Raw genomic sequence first — 19362 nt, 5'->3', positions numbered from 1 at the left:
TGAACTGAGACACATGGGTACTCTTATTGAGAATAGACTTCATGTAAATTAAAAATGAATGCCATTTTAAAAAAGTTATGCAGCTTTCAAATACCCAGAGCAGGTTGTTCACTAATTGCAGGGTTGGCGGTTCGATCCCCAGCCCACATGCCTTTATATGCCGAAGTGTCCTTGGGACACTGAACCCCAAGTTGCTCCATTTTAACTGCTAACGTTAAAAGGCGCTATATAATTTTCATTTTCATTTAAAGCTTGTCTAGGAAGTGATGAACAATTTTTATTTTTACTTTAAAAGCCTGCAAGATTTGTGTACATTTACTATACTAATTATTACTCTGGCCTTACATTTTGTGAAGAGTCCATTATGACCTGTTTAGGACTCAAAGTTAAACTTAAAGTTAAGGACTTGTAACTTTACTTGGACTTCTTAGTCTTGACTTGGGACTTGCCTGTCTTGACATGGGATTTGACTTCAGTCTTGAATGCCAAGAGTGGAGACTTACTTGTGATTTGCGAAAGACTTTTTTTCCCCACTTCTGGTATCAGATGTTAGTATCAGAGCACTTTTTATGAGTACAAGTAAATGAGCATGGTATCAGAACGATACCATAATTGGTTCCGATGCATCCCTAGTCTCCACACAAAACTGGTTAACAATAAATGGATACCTGTGGCTCAGATTCCTCCCCTTCAGGTTCTTTAAACAGATCTTCAGCACCAAACTTCAAGATAGCTGCCAGCTCCTCCTTGTTAAATGGATTTGAACTGGAAATAGTTCAAATGTAGTTCAGTAGTACATAATGCCATTTTCATAAAAGGTGCTATTCTTAATAGTTTCAATGGCAAGTACATTTTTTCTATAGAACAGAAATGGAATAAAAGCTCACTTTGAATTGCCTGAGTTGTTGTCTAGTACTGTTCTTCCAGTGGTGTCCATTCTCTGTATGACAAGATGGTCTAGCACCATCTTTTTCTTTGCCCTTTCAATAATATCCTCCTCCACAGTGCCTTTTGTGACCAAACGATAAATATTCACCTAAACAGGCAAATAAGATGCACATTAGTGTACTGATACCCCCAATGTCTGTCTCAAAAAGGTGTCTGTGAGATTCATGGCTAAGAAGTATTACTTGTTTTTTCTGGCCTATTCTGTGGGCTCTGGCCTGGGCCTGCAGGTCATTTTGAGGGTTCCAGTCAGAGTCAAAGATGACCACAGTGTCAGCTGAGGCCAAGTTAATGCCCAGACCTCCAGCACGAGTGGACAAGAGAAAACAGAAATCCTGGAGCAGAGGACAATTAACCACTAAGAGCACAGTATCTGCTTAATTGGCTGATACAAATAACTGAAAAATCACACTGCTGCCCAAAACTATGTGCGAAGTCATAGCCATCCAGCTATGGTACATACCTCAGATCCCTCTGCATTAAAGTGGTCCAGTGCTTGTTTCCGGAGCTCTCCCTTGATGGAGCCATCCAATCTCTAAACATATGAGAAAAAAAGGTGCCAAAAACTGTTAAGTTAGGAGGCCTCAGTTAACTAGAGTCCCAAATCATGCACTTTGTCAAACTGGGGCATTTGTTCCCCAAATAAGTGCTGATGTCAAAAAAGAAAAAATGGCCATTACTCCAAGTGTTGCCCAGAGTATTATCTTACCAAAGCTCATGCACATTAAAAAATAACCAGTGGATAAAAATAGAGAACAATCCAATATATCGCTGCATGCCTGACACCTGAGTCAGCCTTAAACCAACTCAAACTCACCAACATTTCAGAACCAAGCCCATAGACAGCACAAGTAAAACCAACATTCATACAGTGAAAAATATAAATGGGTAAATAAATAAGAATAGAAAAAAAACATTACCACAGAGAACACTGGAAATATTAGGAATTGTGAGTTGCGAAATGATCTTGAGTATGTCACACACAAATTCAAATTTAAACTACTGGAGGAAAAATGTAACACCAACATATTTTTTCTGATACCTGGAAAGGATAGCGTTTCATGGCCAGATAATCAGCTAAAATGTCCAGCATACGGACCATCTGAGAGAAGATAAGCACACGATTGCCCCGTTCCCTCAGTCTTGTTAGCAGTTTATCCAAGAGCACAAGCTTCCCACTGCCACGGACCAGTGCCTTCCCCAGAACAAAATGAGTTCAAATTAGAATGAACCTGAATGTAGTCTAAAACAATTTATGGATTTAAAACAGACTATCCTCCTAAGATTGTCTTACCTGCAAGTGCTCCTGAGGATTCTCATTTTCTCCCTCATCTGGCTGCTTGATGAGGAAGCCATGATTACAGCATTTCTTCAGCTCCATGACGATGTTGAGGAAGCCTGAGGAACTGCCTCTGGTGCCTTTAGCTAGGGCTCTGTAATTCCTTGTGAGAATCCACCTTAAATAAAAACACATACAAGAGAGGACAGATTAGGTTAAATAAAAACAACTTAGTACCCAAAAGCAAAACTTGAAGTTAAACAGTGCATACAAAGCAGGACCTACTTGTAGAACTGTTTCTGCTGGGCGGACATGTCCACTCGGAGGATCTGCTCCACTTTGGCAGGTAGCGATTTCTCCACGTCCTTTTTTACACGACGTAGAAGGAAGGGCTCAAGCACTTTGTGCAGACTCTGGTAGCCATTGTCCCTGCCCTTACCATGCTCTTCTTCAAAATCCTCCCACAATTCAAACCTGAAACAAAGCAAAGGTCAAGGATTACCATGTGCAGAATTTTTTTTTTAATCAGATTTAGTATAGAAACAATATTTTAAAAATATGATTTCTGGAGCCAACAAGGATCCCAAAAGAGAAAATCAACAATATTTCATTTTCATTTTGGACTATCTACAGTGCTGTGAAAAAGTATTTTCCCATTCTTGATTTCTTCTCTTTTTGTGTGTATCTCATACTAAATAGTTTTAGATCTTCAAACAAAATATAAACACACAATACAGTTTTTATTTTTTATTGAAGCAACAAAATGTTTTCCAACACCTATGTGCCCATGTGAGTTGCCCCCTTAAATTTAAAATCTGCTTGTGCCACCTTTAGCAGCAATAACTACGTTCATGTCAGCGTACATTCACGTCAGCTACTGCACAGAGTTTTATCAATAACCTCCCAGAGATATCAACTATGAATGGCTTGGTCTGATTCCAAACAACTTGATCAGGCAACTGAATGCTTAGAGTCAACATTCCGCTATACGCTAGATAAGGTAGCTCCACTTAAAAGAAAAATAATTAGAGAGAAAAAGCTAGCACCCTGGTATAACGATCACACCACTTGACAACTAGAACGTAAATGGCATCAAACCAAATCGGTAGTATTTCAAGCAGCTTGGAAGGAGAGTCTCCTGAACTATAGAAAATATCTTGGTGCTGCTAGATCAGTCCACCCTAATTGAAGATAACAAAAATAATCTTATTCTTATTCAACACTGTAGCAAAATTAACTAGGAATAAATGCGCAGGTATCCGGGATTGCGCAGGTATCCGGGATCCTGAAGAAGGACGAGCGCATTGGAGCGGTTGTGCTGCACGCGGGGACGAACGACACCAGGCTGCGGCAGACGGAGGTTCTGAAGAGGGACTTCTCCAGCCTGATCGAGACGGTACGAGGCAGATCACCCACCGCGAAGATCATCGTCTCTGGACCTCTTCCCACATACAGACGTGGAGCAGAAAAGTTCAGTAGACTTCTAGCATTAAATGATTGGTTAGTCTCTTGGTGTAATGAGCAGAATCTGGTGTTTGTCAATAACTGGAATCTGTTCTGGGAGCGTCCTAGGTTGTTTCGTCCTGATGGCCTGCACCCCAGCAGCCTTGGAGCGGAACTGCTTTCAGACAACATTTCCAAGGCGCTGCACTCCAAGTGACTGCCTACCGTAAGTACATCTTCCAATAATAACATTCAGTATAATCAATGTTCAACTAAAAATCCGGCAAAGGTAATACACACTATAGAGACTGTGTCTGTTCCCCGAGCTATACAAATATATAGAAAATCTCGGAAAGTCTATCTTCGTAACCTAATTAACATAAAATTAAATCATATTGAATGCACAGCCAGCACTTTTGATCTGAGGCTAGGACTATTAAACATTAGATCTCTTGCGTCTAAGGCTCTTATTGTTAACGACATCATTACTGATCAGGAATGTAATTTAATGTGTTTAACGGAAACTTGGATTAAACCAAACGAGTACATAGCATTAAATGAAGCCAGTCCTCCTGGATACAGTTATGTACATCAGCCTCGTTCAACTGGTAGAGGAGGAGGTGTTGGACTCATCCATAGTCAAAATCTAGTCGTCACACAAAAACCTAAGCATAAATTTAATTCTTTTGAAATTCTTTATACCAGTATAAGTTATGTAGCCACAAAAAATAAGTCAATTCCTCTAATTATTATTTACAGACCCCCAGGGCCATATACTGAATTTCTTAGTGAATTTGCAGACTTTGTCTCAAACCTGGTTGTGTCTGTAGACAAAGCATTAATCGTCGGAGACTTTAATATTCATTTTGATAACCTGGAAGACCCTCTAAGAACAGCGGTTGTGTCCATCTTAGATTCAGTAGGGATTAATCAGAACGTAATCGGGCCTACTCATAATGGTGGTCACACTCTTGACCTCATACTAACATACGGACTAACTATAGAAAATATTATCATTTTTCCCCAGTCTGAAGTTGTCTCAGACCATTATCTTATCTCGTTCATAATACGTATTGATCATAATATTTCCACCTCGTCTCGCTACCGCGTAAAACGTACCTACACATCAGCTACTGCACCGAGCTTCATAAATAACCTCGCAGAAACATCAATTAGATTTGGATCACCGTCAGATCACACAGAACTCGATCAGGCGACTGAAAGCTTGGAGTCAACACTCCGCTACACGCAAGATAGAGTGGCTCCACTCAAAAGGAAAATAATTAGAGAAAAAAAATTAGCACCCTGGTATAACGATCAAACGCGAACCTTAAAACAGACAACTCGACAATTAGAACGTAAATGGCGTCAAACCAAACTGGTGATATTTCAAACAGCATGGAAGGAGAGCCTACTGAAATATAGGAAATCTCTTGGCGATGCTAGAAAAATCTATTTCTCCACCTTAATAGGAGACAACAAAAACAATTCTAGATTCCTTTTCAACACAGTAGCAAAATTAACTAGGAATAAAACCACTACAGAGAGAAACACTCAATCATTACATAGCAGTGAAGATTTCATGAAATTTTTCAATGATAAGGTTGAAAATATTAGACGTGAAATACAGGCCATTAAATTAAAACTGGACAGTACTGTAACAAACCCATTACATGACAATGTAGCAATATCAGATCAATGTTTAGAGTGTTTTGCTCCGCTTAGAGAGACCGAACTAGCTACATTAATCTCTTCAGCCAATTCATCAACTTGCATACTAGATCCCGTACCTACATGTTTGTTTAAACAGATTGGTCCAGTAGTAATTGAGCCACTTCTAAATATAATCAATTCTTCCCTAAGCAGTGGCTATGTACCTAAATCACTTAAATTAGCAGTTATTAAACCCTTGATTAAAAAACCTGATCTTGACTCGTCTCAATTGTCCAACTATAGACCAATATCAAATCTCCCCTTCATCTCTAAGATTTTAGAAAAGGTTGTAGCAAAGCAGTTATGCTCGTACTTAGATAGGAATAACATTCATGAAATATATCAGTCAGGATTTAGACCTCATCATAGCACAGAGACAGCGTTAGTTAAAGTAGTAAATGACCTTCTACTGACTTACGATCAGGGTTGTGTCTCGCTGCTTGTGTTACTCGACCTTAGTGCAGCTTTTGATACTATAGATCACACTATTCTCCTTGATAGATTAGAAAATGTTGTTGGTATTAAGGGAACAGTCCTCTCCTGTCTCAGGTCTTATCTCACCGATCGTTATCAGTTCGTAGATGTAAATGGTGAATTCTCCATGCGTACTGAGGTTACTTTTGGAGTTCCACAGGGTTCTGTTTTAGGCCCACTGCTCTTTACTTTATATATGCTACCCCTAGGTCAAATTATTCGTAAACATGGAATTAGCTTCCACTGTTATGCTGATGATACACAGTTGTATGTTTCAGCGAAGCCAGAGGACAGACATAAGCTTAGTAAAGTTGAGGATTGTGTAAAGGACATTAGACATTGGATGTTAATTAACTTCCTTCTGCTTAATTCTGATAAAACAGAAATACTTTTATTAGGCCCACGTGTAGCTAGAAGTATTCTTTCTGATCACATGGTTACTCTGGATGGTCTTTCTGTTTCATCATGTGCAGCAGTTAAAGACCTTGGAGTGATTATTGACTCCAGCCTATCATTTGATGCTCATGTAGATAATATTACTAGGATAGCCTTCTTTCATCTCAGGAATATTTCTAAAATAAGAAACATATTGTCACTACATGATGCGGAAATACTAGTTCATGCATTCGTCACCTCTAGATTAGATTATTGTAATGCCATACTGTCTGGATGTTCCAGTAGGAATATAAATAAGCTCCAATTAGTCCAGAATGCAGCTGCTAGAGTCCTAACTAGAACTAGAAAATACGACCATATCACACCGATATTATCAATACTGCATTGGCTCCCAGTAAAATCTCGCATTAATTATAAAATACTCTTATTAACCTATAAAGCACTAAATGGTCTCGCGCCACAATATCTAAGCGACCTTTTGGTTTTATATGATCCGCCACGCCTACTTAGATCAAAAGATGCAGGCTTTCTGACGGTACCTCGAATAGTGAAGGCTACAGCAGGGGGAAGAGCTTTCTCTTATAGGGCCCCACAGTTATGGAACAGTCTTCCTATTAGTGTTCGGGACTCAGACACAGTCTCAGTGTTTAAGTCTAAGCTTAAAACGTATTTGTTTACTCAAGCCTACCCTGACTAGATTCTGTTCTACTTTCTCCCTCTCTCCTTTCGCCGAGCCCCACACGAATTTATGGAGATACTAGAGATCCAGATCCTTTCTGCCTCTGGATGGAGCTCAAATCTTCCTTAATTCCAGACTGCTGGGACTACGGCTGCTCTTAACGCCATACAGACTTCATATAAATCCATAATGAACTTTTTCACAATATCTGTTGTTACCCAGATGAGGATGGGTTCCCTTCTGAGTCGGGTTCCTCTCAAGGTTTCTTCCTCTTAAAACATCTTAGGGAGTTTTTCCTTGCCACCGTCGCCACTCAGTGGCTTGCTCAGTTGGGATAAATTCACACCTTTAATATCTGTATACCGTGTTGATATTTCTGTAAAGCTGCTTTGAGACAATGTCTATTGTAAAAAGCGCTATACAAATAAAATTGAATTGAATTGAATTGAATTGAATAAAACCACCACAGAAACATGCACACAATCATTATATAGGAGCAACAATTTCATGAATATTTTCACTGGCGAAATTGAAAATATTAGACAAAAAATTCTAACTATTAATTTAAAACCAGACAGTCTTATAACTAACCCTGTAGATAATAATATAGCAATATCATCAACACTAGAATGTTTTACTCCCCGTAGAGAGACGGAACTAATTTAATTAATTTCTTCATCAAAATCATCGACTTACCTACACGCGTCTTCAAACAGATTATTCCAGAAGTAATCAAACCCCTTCTAAAAAATATATATTCTTGCCTTAGCACTGGCTATGCACCTAAATCATTTAATCTAGCAGTTATTAAACCCCTGATTAAAAAACCTAACCTTGACCCCTGTCAATTGCCAGCTATAGGCCAATGTCAAATCTGCCCTTTATCTTCCCTTTATTAGCAGATTTAGAAAAGGTTGTAGCACAGCAGCTATGCTCATACCTACATAGGAATAACATTCATGAAATGCATCAGTCAGGATTTAGGCCTCATCACAGCGACAGCGCTGGTTAAAGTGGTAAATGACTTAATACTGGCCTCTGATCAGGATTGTCTCCTTGCTTGTGTTGCTTGACCTTGTGCAGCTTTTGAAACAATTGATCATGCTATTCTCCTTGGTAGACTAGAAAATGTTGTTGGCATTAAGGGAACGGCCGTCTCCTGGCTCAGGTCTTATTTGACTGACCGCTATCAGTTGATGTAAATGGAGACTTCTCTGTGCATACTGAGGTAAAGTTAGGTGTTCCGCAAGGTTCTGTTTTAGGCCCACTCCTTTTTACTTTATATATGCTACCTCTGGGTCAAATTATTCGTAAAACATGGAATTAGCTTCCACCGTTATGCTGATGACACACAGTTGTACGTTTCAGCAAAGCCAGATGACAGACACCAGCTTAATAAAGTTGAGGAACGTGTAAAGGACATTAGATACCGGATGTTTATTAACTTCCTTTTACTTAATTCTGACAAGACAGAAATACTTCTACTAGTACCACATTCAGCTAGAAGTAAGCTTTCTGATGACATAGTATCTCTGGATAGCCTTTCTGTTTCACCATGTGCAGCAGTAAAAGACCTGGGTGTGATTACTGAAAAATTAGTTCATGCTTTTATCACCTCTAGGTTGGATTATTGTAATGCCCAACTGCAATACAGCTGCAAGTATCCTTACTAGAACCAGAAAATATGACCACATCACCCCTATCTTATCAATACTGCATTGACTCCCAGTAAAATTTCACACTGATTATAAAATACTACTATTGACCTGTAAAGCACTGAATGGTCTCGTGCCACAGTACCTGAGCAAACTTTTGGTCTTTTATGATCCTTCACAAATACTTCAATCGTAAGGTGCAGGCTATTTGCTGGTACCTCGAATAGTTAAGGCTACAGAAGGGGGAAGATCTTTCTCTTACAAAGACCCACAGTTATGGAAGAGCCTTCCTATTTGTGTTCGGGACTCAGACACAATCTCGGTGTTTAAGTCCAGGCTGAAAACATGTTTGCTTAGTCAAGCCTTTTGTGAATAGTTTTTTCTTGGGGAAAGGAGCAGATCTAGAGAGCTCACAACAGAGTGTTGTGGTGAACTGGGATGTTTGGATGTTGTTGTCCCCCCCCTAGTCTTGCTGGAGTCCCTGCTTGCACACACGCAAAATACATTGAGCCTTTAACAAGTCCTAAACCATTACGGGACAATAAGAATACCTAATAATCTCTCCCTCTCTTTTTGCCTCTCTCTTTTGGTCAAGCTACACATGGTACTCCTGAGATGCCAGTGATCCTGACCCCTTCTGCTCTCCGGACCTGTCTGATCCATCCTGATGCCCTACTTCTGTTTGGAGTTCTCTCAAGTTACTGTAATGAATTTTCCTGGTTACACAACTGTATTATTTGACCATGTACTATTAGCACATTTTTAGAAGGGATTTATTATAACTGTACTATCCATTGTCACCCAGATGAGGATGAGTTCCCTTTTGAGTCTGGTTCTTCTGAAGGTTTCCTCATATCATTTTTCCTTGCCACCATCGCCTCTGGCTTGCTCATTAGGGATAAATTCATACATTTACATATTCTGTAAAGCTGCTTTGGGACAATGTCCACTGTTAAAACCGCTATACAAATAAAACTGAATTGAATTGAATAACTGCAACCAACTGCTTCCGATAACTGGAGATCAGTATTTCACTTACTTCTAGTACTAGGACTTTCTCCTGTGCATTGGATTATTCTCTTGCTGCATAATCCAGTTGAGCTTGAGTTTCAATTTACAGACTGAAGACCAGACATTCTCCTTTAGAATTTTCTGGTAGAGAGCAGAATTCATGTTTCCCTCAATTACTGCAAGCTGCCCAGGCCCTGAAGCAGCAAAGCATCCCCACAACATCACACTACCACCACCACGCTTGACCGTAGGTGTGATGTCTTTTTGTGGAATTCTGTCTTTGGTTTATGCCAAATGTAACAGGATCCCTGTCTTCCAAACAGTTCCACTCTCGACTCATCAGTCCACAGAACATTCTCCAAAGAGGTTTGAGGAACATCAAGGTGTGTTTTATAAAAATTCAGATGAGCCTTAATGTTCTTCTGGGTTAGCAGCGGTTTTCACCTTTCCACTCTTCCATGGATGCCATTTTTGCCCAATGTCTTTCTGATAATGGTGTCATGAACAGTGACCTTTATTGATGAAAGAGAGGCCTGTGGGTCCTTTGATGTTGTCCTTGGCTCTTTTGTGACTTCCTGGATGAGTAGTTGCTGTGCTCTTGGAGGAATTTGGGAAGGTCGGCTACTTCTGGGAAGGTTCACTACTGTGCCAAGTTTTCCCTTTGGAGATAATGGCTCTCACTGTGGTCCTTTGGAGTCGCAGAGCCTTTGAAATAGCTTTGTAACCCTTCCCAGACTGATGTATTTGCTGTTGTGACACCAAATTTCCCCTTGGGGATCAATAAAGTTTGCTCACTCTCTCTCTTTATGCAGTTCTTTAAGTTCAAATACCAAAGTATCACCTGACATCTACTATTGGCACTGGCACATAACACAGACTGACAACTCCACAGTATAAATTTTCCATCTCAGTAGATGGTGAACCTCTAACTTAGTTAATAAAAGTGCAGAGCAGGACCTACTTGTCAGGCATAAGAAAGTGCAGGAGGGACCACAACTCTTTGAGTGAGTTCTGCAGCGGTGTTCCTGTTATGAGTAGCCTGTGGTTCGACCTGAAATCTATTAGTGTTTTATACAGCAGAGAGTCATCATTCTTCAGCCGGTGAGCCTCATCCACCCCAAGAAATGCCCAGTTTATGTTTCCCAAAACACTCTGCAGTAAAAAGAACAAAGACTGCCATGTTTTCAATGCAAACACTTTGACAGACTACAGTTACATGAATAAATATTGCACCACTTTGTACCACTTTAGAGCAGAAAATATATTCTCTCGTTACCTTATCTTTCAGTAGAATTTCATATGTGGTCAAAAGTGTGTTGAACTTTATTCTTTTGGTCTGCTGGTGAATCCACTCATAATCACGAATCTATAAAATACAAAAATCACCAAAATAAATAAATAAATCAGTTTAACAAAACATAAACCATTTCTACAGGAACTGTCCACAAAACAAAGATCCATATTGACATTCAAGTGGATTTGTACCATCTTTCTGCTCAAAACATCCCCCAGGTAGACCACAACATTCATGTCAGGAGCCCAAGTACTGAACTCGCGCTGCCAGGATGTGAGTGTGGAGAGGGGCACAACCAAGAGGAAGGGCCCATACAGCTGGTGCTGATGGAACAGGTAGGAAAGGAATGAAATGGTCTGTATGGTCTTCCCCAGGCCCATCTCATCAGCTAAGATAACACTGTTACACCTAGACAACATGAGTGAACCAAATTAGCAATTGACATGAACAAGTACAAATCAAACTGAAAGACAAATTGAGGGCCCTGTAATAAGTATGTGCAAATAATTATTTTAGAAAACAAGTAAATGTTTGACATGTAAAATTTAAACTCAGTGGAGTTGAGGTCAGGGTTTAGTGGAAGCCACTCAACTTTTTTCCACACCAAGCATATCAAACTATGTCTTTATAAACCCTGCTTTGTGCACAGGGGCATTGTAATGTTGGAACAGGTTTGAGCTAGGTCTCTTAGTTTCACTGACAGGACATCTTAATGCCACTGCTTTCTAGAGCTTTCTAGCCCACATATGGGTGAGAAGGTTAGGTAACCACATACTTTTGGCCATATCTTTTAGAGAATTGTAGAGTATCTAAAAAGATTTTTATTCAAGTTAAAAACAAAGTGCAGTGTAATAAGGCAAAGGCTAATCTAGATGATTTATATAGTTTGCACAATATAAATGATATTTACAATTCTTCAAAATCTTTGCTCAACAGTGCCAAGGTTACATAAATTCAACTGATTAATTTAATTAGCATATATAATACGTAAAATGTAAAAAGCTTAAATAAAACAATCAAGGTACCTGCACCACGAGTGTGCAAGCCAGTTCAGCCCATCTAACTGGTAATCTCTCAGCTCCAAGTTTTCATCTCCAATATAAGAGGGTTGTTTCTTCAGAGCCACAAATCTGGGCCTCTGTTTTAACACCTTCAAGAAGTTAAAGCACAAATTTAGGAAATGACTCAATACTAATTTGCCCTAATACAAGATTTTATTGATATGCAAACTAAGCAGCATGGACCCATTTTATCAGTAACATTAAAGTAGCATATTATTGCCATAATACAAATACAAATAGTGAAACAACTAGGAAGAGAGATTTAAGAGACTTATAAAATAAGCCTCTCACCTTACAGTCTTTGGAGGGAATAGTCTTGGAGATGTTCCTGTTGTTGAAACTATCTATACAAGATTGAAACTTTTTTCCTATTAAGGCTCCATCTTCCCAAGTGCACTCTGCGTAGGGCAGACCCATCCACTTACACAAGTACTCAGGCTCATTAGATGTAGTCTTATGAGCTATAGCAAGGGAGATAAATGGTCAGTACAAAAAAGTATTTGTCTCATGACATTAGTAAAAGTCAGATATATTTCATTTTTGGGGTAAGATCAACCAAACCACATGAAAGGAATAACTATCCTAGAAACATGAATTAGATCAAGTACTTTGTAGTGGGCTTTTTGTAATAGAATTCATTTTACAAGATGAACAGAACATCTGTTCACTTTAAACTCTAGTTATTAGAATATAATGAATTAAAGTGAAGTAAAAAGTACCTACAGGGAAAATCAGAGGGCACCTGTGACTTCCCTGTTTTCATTGCTGCAAAAGTGTTAAAGGTATAAAATTACAAATTCAGAAACAAAATCTCTTCCAATAATTCAAGCATTTTGGCATAAACCATTAATCAAAAAGTAGCTCCTATACTTACCAATGACTCTCTCCACTATCTGATACTGCTTGTTCAGATCAATGGTTAACTCTTGCTGGCAGTTGTAATATTCCAAATCCTCTGGTGAGGCTTTTTTCAACCTGTGAGAGGCCAAATCCTGGGATTTAATTGAAACTTTATAGACACTCGATGGCTATACAGAACACTCAAGGATACCAATTTAAAAATGACTATTAACCCTAACAAAAGAAATGACTACAAACAAGTATTCATCATTCAACAGTCATTTGAAGAAACTGACAATCTTACAGTTTGACCTCTGAAGGCAGTTTAAAGAAAATAAATTCTTAATTTTTGAAGACCATACACAGACCATCTCCTCACCAAGCACTGAGCTCCTCATTTTTCTTCTTAAAGTTTTCCAGTTTTTTCATCCCTTTCGCCTTTTGTTGAGTCAGCGAGTCCACACTTTCCCATGTGTTGTGGATGTAGGACCAGCCCTTCCATTTGATAAGGAATTGAGTCTCACCTTCCTCCTTCTCAGGGTTAAAATCAGCTCTGGGGTCTCCATTGGCCTCTACAGCATAGAGTGTGGTGGCAGCTCCAGTAGCTGTGTTTATAGGGAGACAGTATTTTTTATTTTTTTTTAACCATCACAGAATTTATACACAGGCTGAAACAATGGTGGGAGAATATAATGATATAATGCTATGGAAATCTACACTGTTATTTTAAGATGATATTATACGAGTAGATAGTACAGGTAGATTTGTACATTTCCACATGAAGAGCTTGGGTCTCAAGTTGAACCTCGGAAAAGTATGCTTTCTCCAGTGCAGTGGATAACTTTTCTAGGGTTTATAAGGATTCCACTACAATGAGGGCATTTCTATCCCCAACATGTGTAGGGTCAATCCTATCAACATTGAGCAAGATAAAGCTGGATCTTAGCATCCCATCCAGTCTCTATGGGAGACTATTGGAGCGTATGGGCAGCCAACATCATACCATTGGGCCTATTGCATAGGAGACCGTTTCAGTGGTGGCTGAGAAGTTGGGGGTTTCGTCCAAGGACGAATCCTCTGAGAGTAATCAGTGTCACGTGGTGATGCCTACGTGCTCTGAGAATTTGAGTCTCCCCAGTTTCTAGCCTTGGGTCACAATCTAGGGGTGTCTGTCATTACCGCCTTGCACTAAGGCGACACCTCCCTCATGGGCTGGAGCGCGGTCTTAGACAGCTGTCCAGCTCACTGCAATGTGGGGTCAGACATCCTGTTGAGGCAGGGGCTGAAGCCCAGGGATTGGTGGCTCCATCCACAAGTGGTGGAGCCCATATGGCGGAAGTTTGGCCAAGGGGGACTGCATGTGTTCGCCTCCGAGGACACAACACACTGTGGTTCGCCCACACTCCTCCCGCACAATTAGGGCTGGACGCCAGGGTACACATGTGGCCGAGGTCAAATCTGTATGCTTTTCCACCGATCGCTTTGCTCCCACAAGTTCTAGCGAGAGATCGCCAAGACAGTCTATGTCTGCTGCTAGTAGCACCTTGTTGGTCAGCGCAAATATGGTTCTCAGAGATAATATCCCTGCTAGATGGCACTCCTTGGGAGATTCCCATCCGCAGGGATCCACTGTAGACTCAGTGAACTGCGCAATAGCTACAGTCCTGGAATTCTTACAAGGATGTTTCTCAGAGGGGTGGGCTCCTTCTACAATCAGGGTTTACGTGACTGCCATTTCGGTCAGCCACGCCCCTGTTGATGGAGCCTCTGTGGGGCAACATCCTCTAACTTCGAGGTTTATGCATGATGTCAGGCGGCTGAGGCCCAGCTACAGGCCGCGCATACCTTCCTGGGATCTTCTGTGGTCCTGGAAGGTCTGTCAGGTGCCCCATTTGAGCCCTTAGAGTCAGCCTCTGAGAAGCTTCTGACTCTAAAGGTAGGTCTTCTGCGGGCCCTGACATCTCTCAAATGAGTAGTAGATCTACAAGCTCTCTCAGTTGCCCCTTCCTGACTTGCCTTTACTCCTGGATTAGACAAGGCCTTCCTGTATCCTAAAGTGCCTACATCTGCTGCCCAGCCTGTGGTGTTGCAGGCTTTCTGCCCTCCTCTGTTCCTCACACCAGAACAAGAGAGAATGCACCTGCTGAGTCCAGTAAGGGCTCTCTGTACTTACGCCCACTGCTCTGGCCAGTGAAGTAAGTCGGAACAGCGGCTGGTCTGCTTGGCGGCGACAGTAGAAGTGATTCTGTGTCAAAGCAGCACATCTCTAATTACATAGAGGAAGCAATCTCTAATCGCTTATGAGAGGCGCGGTCTCGCTACGCCTCTGGGCATAAGGGCTCATTCCACTAGGGGGATCACCTCCTCGAAGGCTTTGTCCAACGGGGTATCCTTACAGGATGTGTGTGCTGCTGCAGGGTGGTCTATGCAACACACATTCATTCGATATTACAGCCTGGATATTCATTCCGCCCTGGGCTCGAGTGTCTTGCAGTGAACCTCAGGCTTGGGTCTTTTTGAACAGGCCATACCCTTGGTAAGACGGAGTGGGTATTCTCATTCCCATAGTGATATGCTAAATGCAACGTGAAGTTCGCTTTGAAAGGGAACGTCTGGGTTACGTGTGTAACCCTGTTCCCTGAGAAGGGAACGAGACGTTGCGTAGCTTTGTCATACTGGGGTAGGCCTGTGAACAGCGTCTTTGCTTCAGATAATAGAGGCTGACAGCAAGGTTCACAGGTGCCATATATATATATATATATATATATATATATATATATATATATATATATATATATATATATATATATATATATATATCAATCACACGACGTGCTTAATTGCTACGTCACCTGATCATAGGCATGATTTTACACAAGCTGCAGATGCCGGTTGCGCGAGGGGCACTCCCATAGTGTTATGCTAAACGCAACGTCTCGTTCCCTTCTCAGGGAACAGGGTTACATGTGTAACCCAGACATTTTTTGAGGGATTAAATCAGAACATGGAAACTAGAGTTGACTTTTCTAGTGATATCTGGCAACCCTGAGCTTAAATGAAGTGAATGCGCTGTCAGAGTTGGTGAAGTGAGTGAAGGAGAGCAGCAGTGTACTGTATGTTTGCAGACTGAACAGTTGCTACTCTTGATTATGATTGGTGAGGAATTATTTAATAAAGAAGTTTGAATTTAACCCCACATTGTAGCATTAGCATTATTATTAATTTACAATGCCGCAGTGTCTACACAAGCAGGTGCAAGTTCAGATCATTTCGCGTGATCAATAAAAGATGGCGGTTTGTGAGATCAGCAAGTTGAAGCAGATGATGTACAGTGTTACTCTTGTCATCATAATGGGTTCTTTGCAGTATTTACACACTTTTTCAGTTGACTGAGGTGATGAAAAGCAGTGTGAAAGTAACTGCTGCGTGGTTTAGATGCATTTTGGACTTCCTGTAATTTTTATTCCGACTGTATTATATGACTCCAAACAGGTCACACGCACCGGTGCGCCTAAATATTTATTCACAGTCACACAAAGTACTTTTCAGTTGCAAATGCGAGTGAAATTTTCGCACTGTAGCGCCCCGAGTTTATCTGCAAAGTTTTTTCCTGTGCTGTGTGATGACATTTAATGTCCCCGACAACGTCTTTAGTGCCATTTATGAAACATGCAACATGTTAGTGTCATGATTTCCCCTCGCGCAAGTGCTGGAGCTCGCAGTGAATCTGGCAGCTCAAGCGCTAAAATGCTAACTTGTTTCTGGATCTTGGCATTACAAAATGAGTCATTCCCTGCACCGCTCTAGGTCGACTGGCTGTAAGTTTAGGAAGCGCTTGATTTGATCTGCAGCAGAGTTTTCTATGAGCGGAGGACGAACTTTAAACGTTAATATCGCAGTCCATCATGTTCAGGTAATCGTGGGCAGTCAAAATCGTAATCGCAATCGATATTCGATTAATTGTGCCCTAAATACTGTACTTCTGCTATTTGTGTAAGCCCATCCCACTGTACTTAGTCAAAGCTGTATCCTAATGCTGCAACATACTGTATCAGATAGCCTACAGAGTAGATGACTATAATCTTGTAGAATTCTACATAGGTCATGCACTCCTTTCATATTGGACCATTATGCTGGGTTAAGCTAAATAATTTACTGAGCCCAGTTTTGTTGGGATGACACTCTGCGTCACACCAGTATTTTGTGAAACAAAAGTTTTGTATGTATGCTTTGAATAAAAAAAAAGTGAGGTGTAAAAAGAAACTGAGATTTGCATTAACAGCCATGAGACCACAACCAAGGCAAATAAATGTTTGTCTTATGGGTAAATCATATGGCATGCATTCATGTAAGTAAACTACATAGCAGTTGAAATTAATACGGACAGCATGTAGCTACAAATGCATTCATACCACAGTACATCCTCACAACTCTTCATTTAACAAAAGTTATTAGCTTCAATAATATATATTGAATATATATTGAATATATGATTCAATAATGAAGCAAGGACACGCATCTACATGAAATGACACTTTAAACAAGCTACCTCTCTCTCTCTGCTATCCAAAAAATGTGGAGGTGATCTAGTTTACAAGACCCCAACTATCCCAAGATGATGGAGGTGGGCTAGTTTGTGAACAAGCGCAGCACATGCATGTTTATCAAAGAATGTCCTTGGTACTGCTCACTCCTTGCTAGGGGTAGCTAGATTAAAATTTGGCTAGCTTAACTCCTTGTGCATGGGCATTTCAACAAAGGGACTCAGTCAGTCAGGCAGTGAAAATGCCTCTTCTAAACCAGCCCATCGGGCGGTCTGGCAAAAAAAAAATAAAATCAAGTTGATGAGGCAAAACTTCCAACCCTTTCAATAATCCAGAAACAAGGAAACTGACTCTCTCACCTCCTTTCTTGCCAATCCTAGTATCCATGACTTTCTCAATGGTCTCACTGTCTTCATCCTGCACATCCTCTGTCCCCTCAGCCATCTCAATCAGGTCATCAGAGTCAGTTTCAAAATCATGCTGGTCCTCCTTATAACTGCAGTCAGTACACACTCATTTAAAAATAAGGCTCCACAAACAACATACCTCCTGCTCATCAATCGTAATGACATGCAGAGATAATTGGCCATATTAAAGAACAAATGGGAACAGATAATAAAAGATGTTCCAACCCACCTCCCCTTTTCTACTTGACATTTTTTTTCTATGAACATGCACCTTTACATGCTCACAGAGTATGAAAAAAAATTTTTTTATTAAAAAAAGTTACAAAGCTGTAATTGTTTTAATTGCCTTCATGCTTGCCCCTTTACAAAAAGAAATACTTACACAACATGTAGGTTTAGAGTGACCATGACTACAGTCTACATGGGTACAAGTGAGGTCTTACCTAACTTTAGTAGCTGCTCTTCGCCGCGTCTGTCTCTTTGGAGTATCCTCTTCCTCATCATCATCATCATCTTCATCCTCATCCGATGTTTCTTGCTTTCTCTGTTTCCGTCCCCTTTGAGACTGATGCTGCTTGATTGTGGACGACTTGGCCTGTGGCCTGAAACAATTGGATAAAGCAGGCACACAACGTATTTTCAACCACTGTTCAGGGACACTTGTACGTTTCTGCTTCCCTATACCCTGTAGCTCAGTGTAGCGATTAATTAAGGCCCCTGTTAGCCTGACTCATGGGCCAGTGGCGTTGAGACAGCTTTCACACACTGAATCACAATCAACAACAAAATAATTAAAATCAGAATTTTGCAAATAACTTAATGACAGATCCATAATGTCAAAACCCATATGACTCAAAGCACTGCATTTAACCCTGGTGTTCTGTTTTTCACTACCCAGTAGTGGATGCCCCACTGACCCAGACCACCTCTCTCGATTGTACCTCAAAACAATCAAATTTTTTTTGGTTAAAACGTAACATTTGCAACGGTAAGCTTAAAATTATGATTTATAATTTGATCTGTCAGGTCGGATTTCACAGGAAATGTCCGTTTGATGTCATTCGTCTTTGCGTGGTTACGGCACTTCCATAAATAGAAAGTAGACGATCTGGCTACTATGTCGTGTGTGTGGGTGTTGAGGATGGTGGAATATTTGTAGCTTGTTCATACTTGTTGCTTAGAATTTAAACTTGTAATCTAAATGTGTGTACAGAACATTTAAGGTTTGAGACTTCTCACTCACCTTTTTTATTAGGGACAAGAAAATGCAATAAATTTTTTTTTTTTTTTTTTTAAATCACTAGAACCCATCTGGCTGCATCCAAGACACCAAGGGCATTTTGAGGACACAATATTGTTTGAGTTAATGGTAACCTCTTAACTGTTGTTGATCGTTGTTGTTTACATTCACTGCACGCTATTACCATGACAATCTTACTTAATCTCAACAAAAAGTAAATCATTAGAAGGATTTAGGACTCTAGCTTTGGTATTTCACCACTGTTTGGATTAGAAATTACTGTCACTGTAACCGTTTTTAATTTCTGTCAGGAGAACACATCAAACATGCAAAATAAAACAGGCAGTTATTGATATTTTGATCAGGGTTTGTACAGATGCT

The 19362-nt window shown here is 40.3% G+C and overlaps 1 protein-coding gene across 7 annotated transcripts in view; it reads right to left on the bottom strand.

Annotated features, from left to right (window-relative positions):
• chd2 (chromodomain helicase DNA binding protein 2) overlaps positions 1 to 19362 on the bottom strand; it is a 117532-nt gene that overhangs the window by 32525 nt on the left and 65645 nt on the right. For all 7 annotated transcript variants that reach the window (XM_053678017.1, XM_047153463.2, XM_053678015.1 and 4 more), the window contains 17 exons: positions 18185 to 18343; positions 17694 to 17830; positions 13170 to 13395; positions 12825 to 12925; positions 12674 to 12715; positions 12242 to 12411; positions 11915 to 12039; positions 11081 to 11297; positions 10872 to 10961; positions 10557 to 10747; positions 2510 to 2698; positions 2240 to 2402; positions 1988 to 2140; positions 1409 to 1480; positions 1131 to 1280; positions 888 to 1036; positions 669 to 765 (listed from right to left, as the gene is read on the bottom strand). In XM_053678017.1, coding sequence (XP_053533992.1) covers positions 669 to 765; positions 888 to 1036; positions 1131 to 1280; positions 1409 to 1480; positions 1988 to 2140; positions 2240 to 2402; positions 2510 to 2698; positions 10557 to 10747; positions 10872 to 10961; positions 11081 to 11297; positions 11915 to 12039; positions 12242 to 12411; positions 12674 to 12715; positions 12825 to 12925; positions 13170 to 13395; positions 17694 to 17830; positions 18185 to 18343 — 2431 coding nt within the window. The remainder of the gene's footprint in view (positions 1 to 668; positions 766 to 887; positions 1037 to 1130; positions 1281 to 1408; positions 1481 to 1987; positions 2141 to 2239; positions 2403 to 2509; positions 2699 to 10556; positions 10748 to 10871; positions 10962 to 11080; positions 11298 to 11914; positions 12040 to 12241; positions 12412 to 12673; positions 12716 to 12824; positions 12926 to 13169; positions 13396 to 17693; positions 17831 to 18184; positions 18344 to 19362) is intronic.

This window comes from Ictalurus punctatus, chromosome 4 (genome assembly GCF_001660625.3).
Source record: "Ictalurus punctatus breed USDA103 chromosome 4, Coco_2.0, whole genome shotgun sequence".
Classification (NCBI taxonomy): Eukaryota; Metazoa; Chordata; class Actinopteri; order Siluriformes; family Ictaluridae; genus Ictalurus; species Ictalurus punctatus.
The sequence above is the reverse complement of the archived record's forward strand: the minus strand, read 5'-3'. Positions and strand labels throughout refer to the sequence as shown.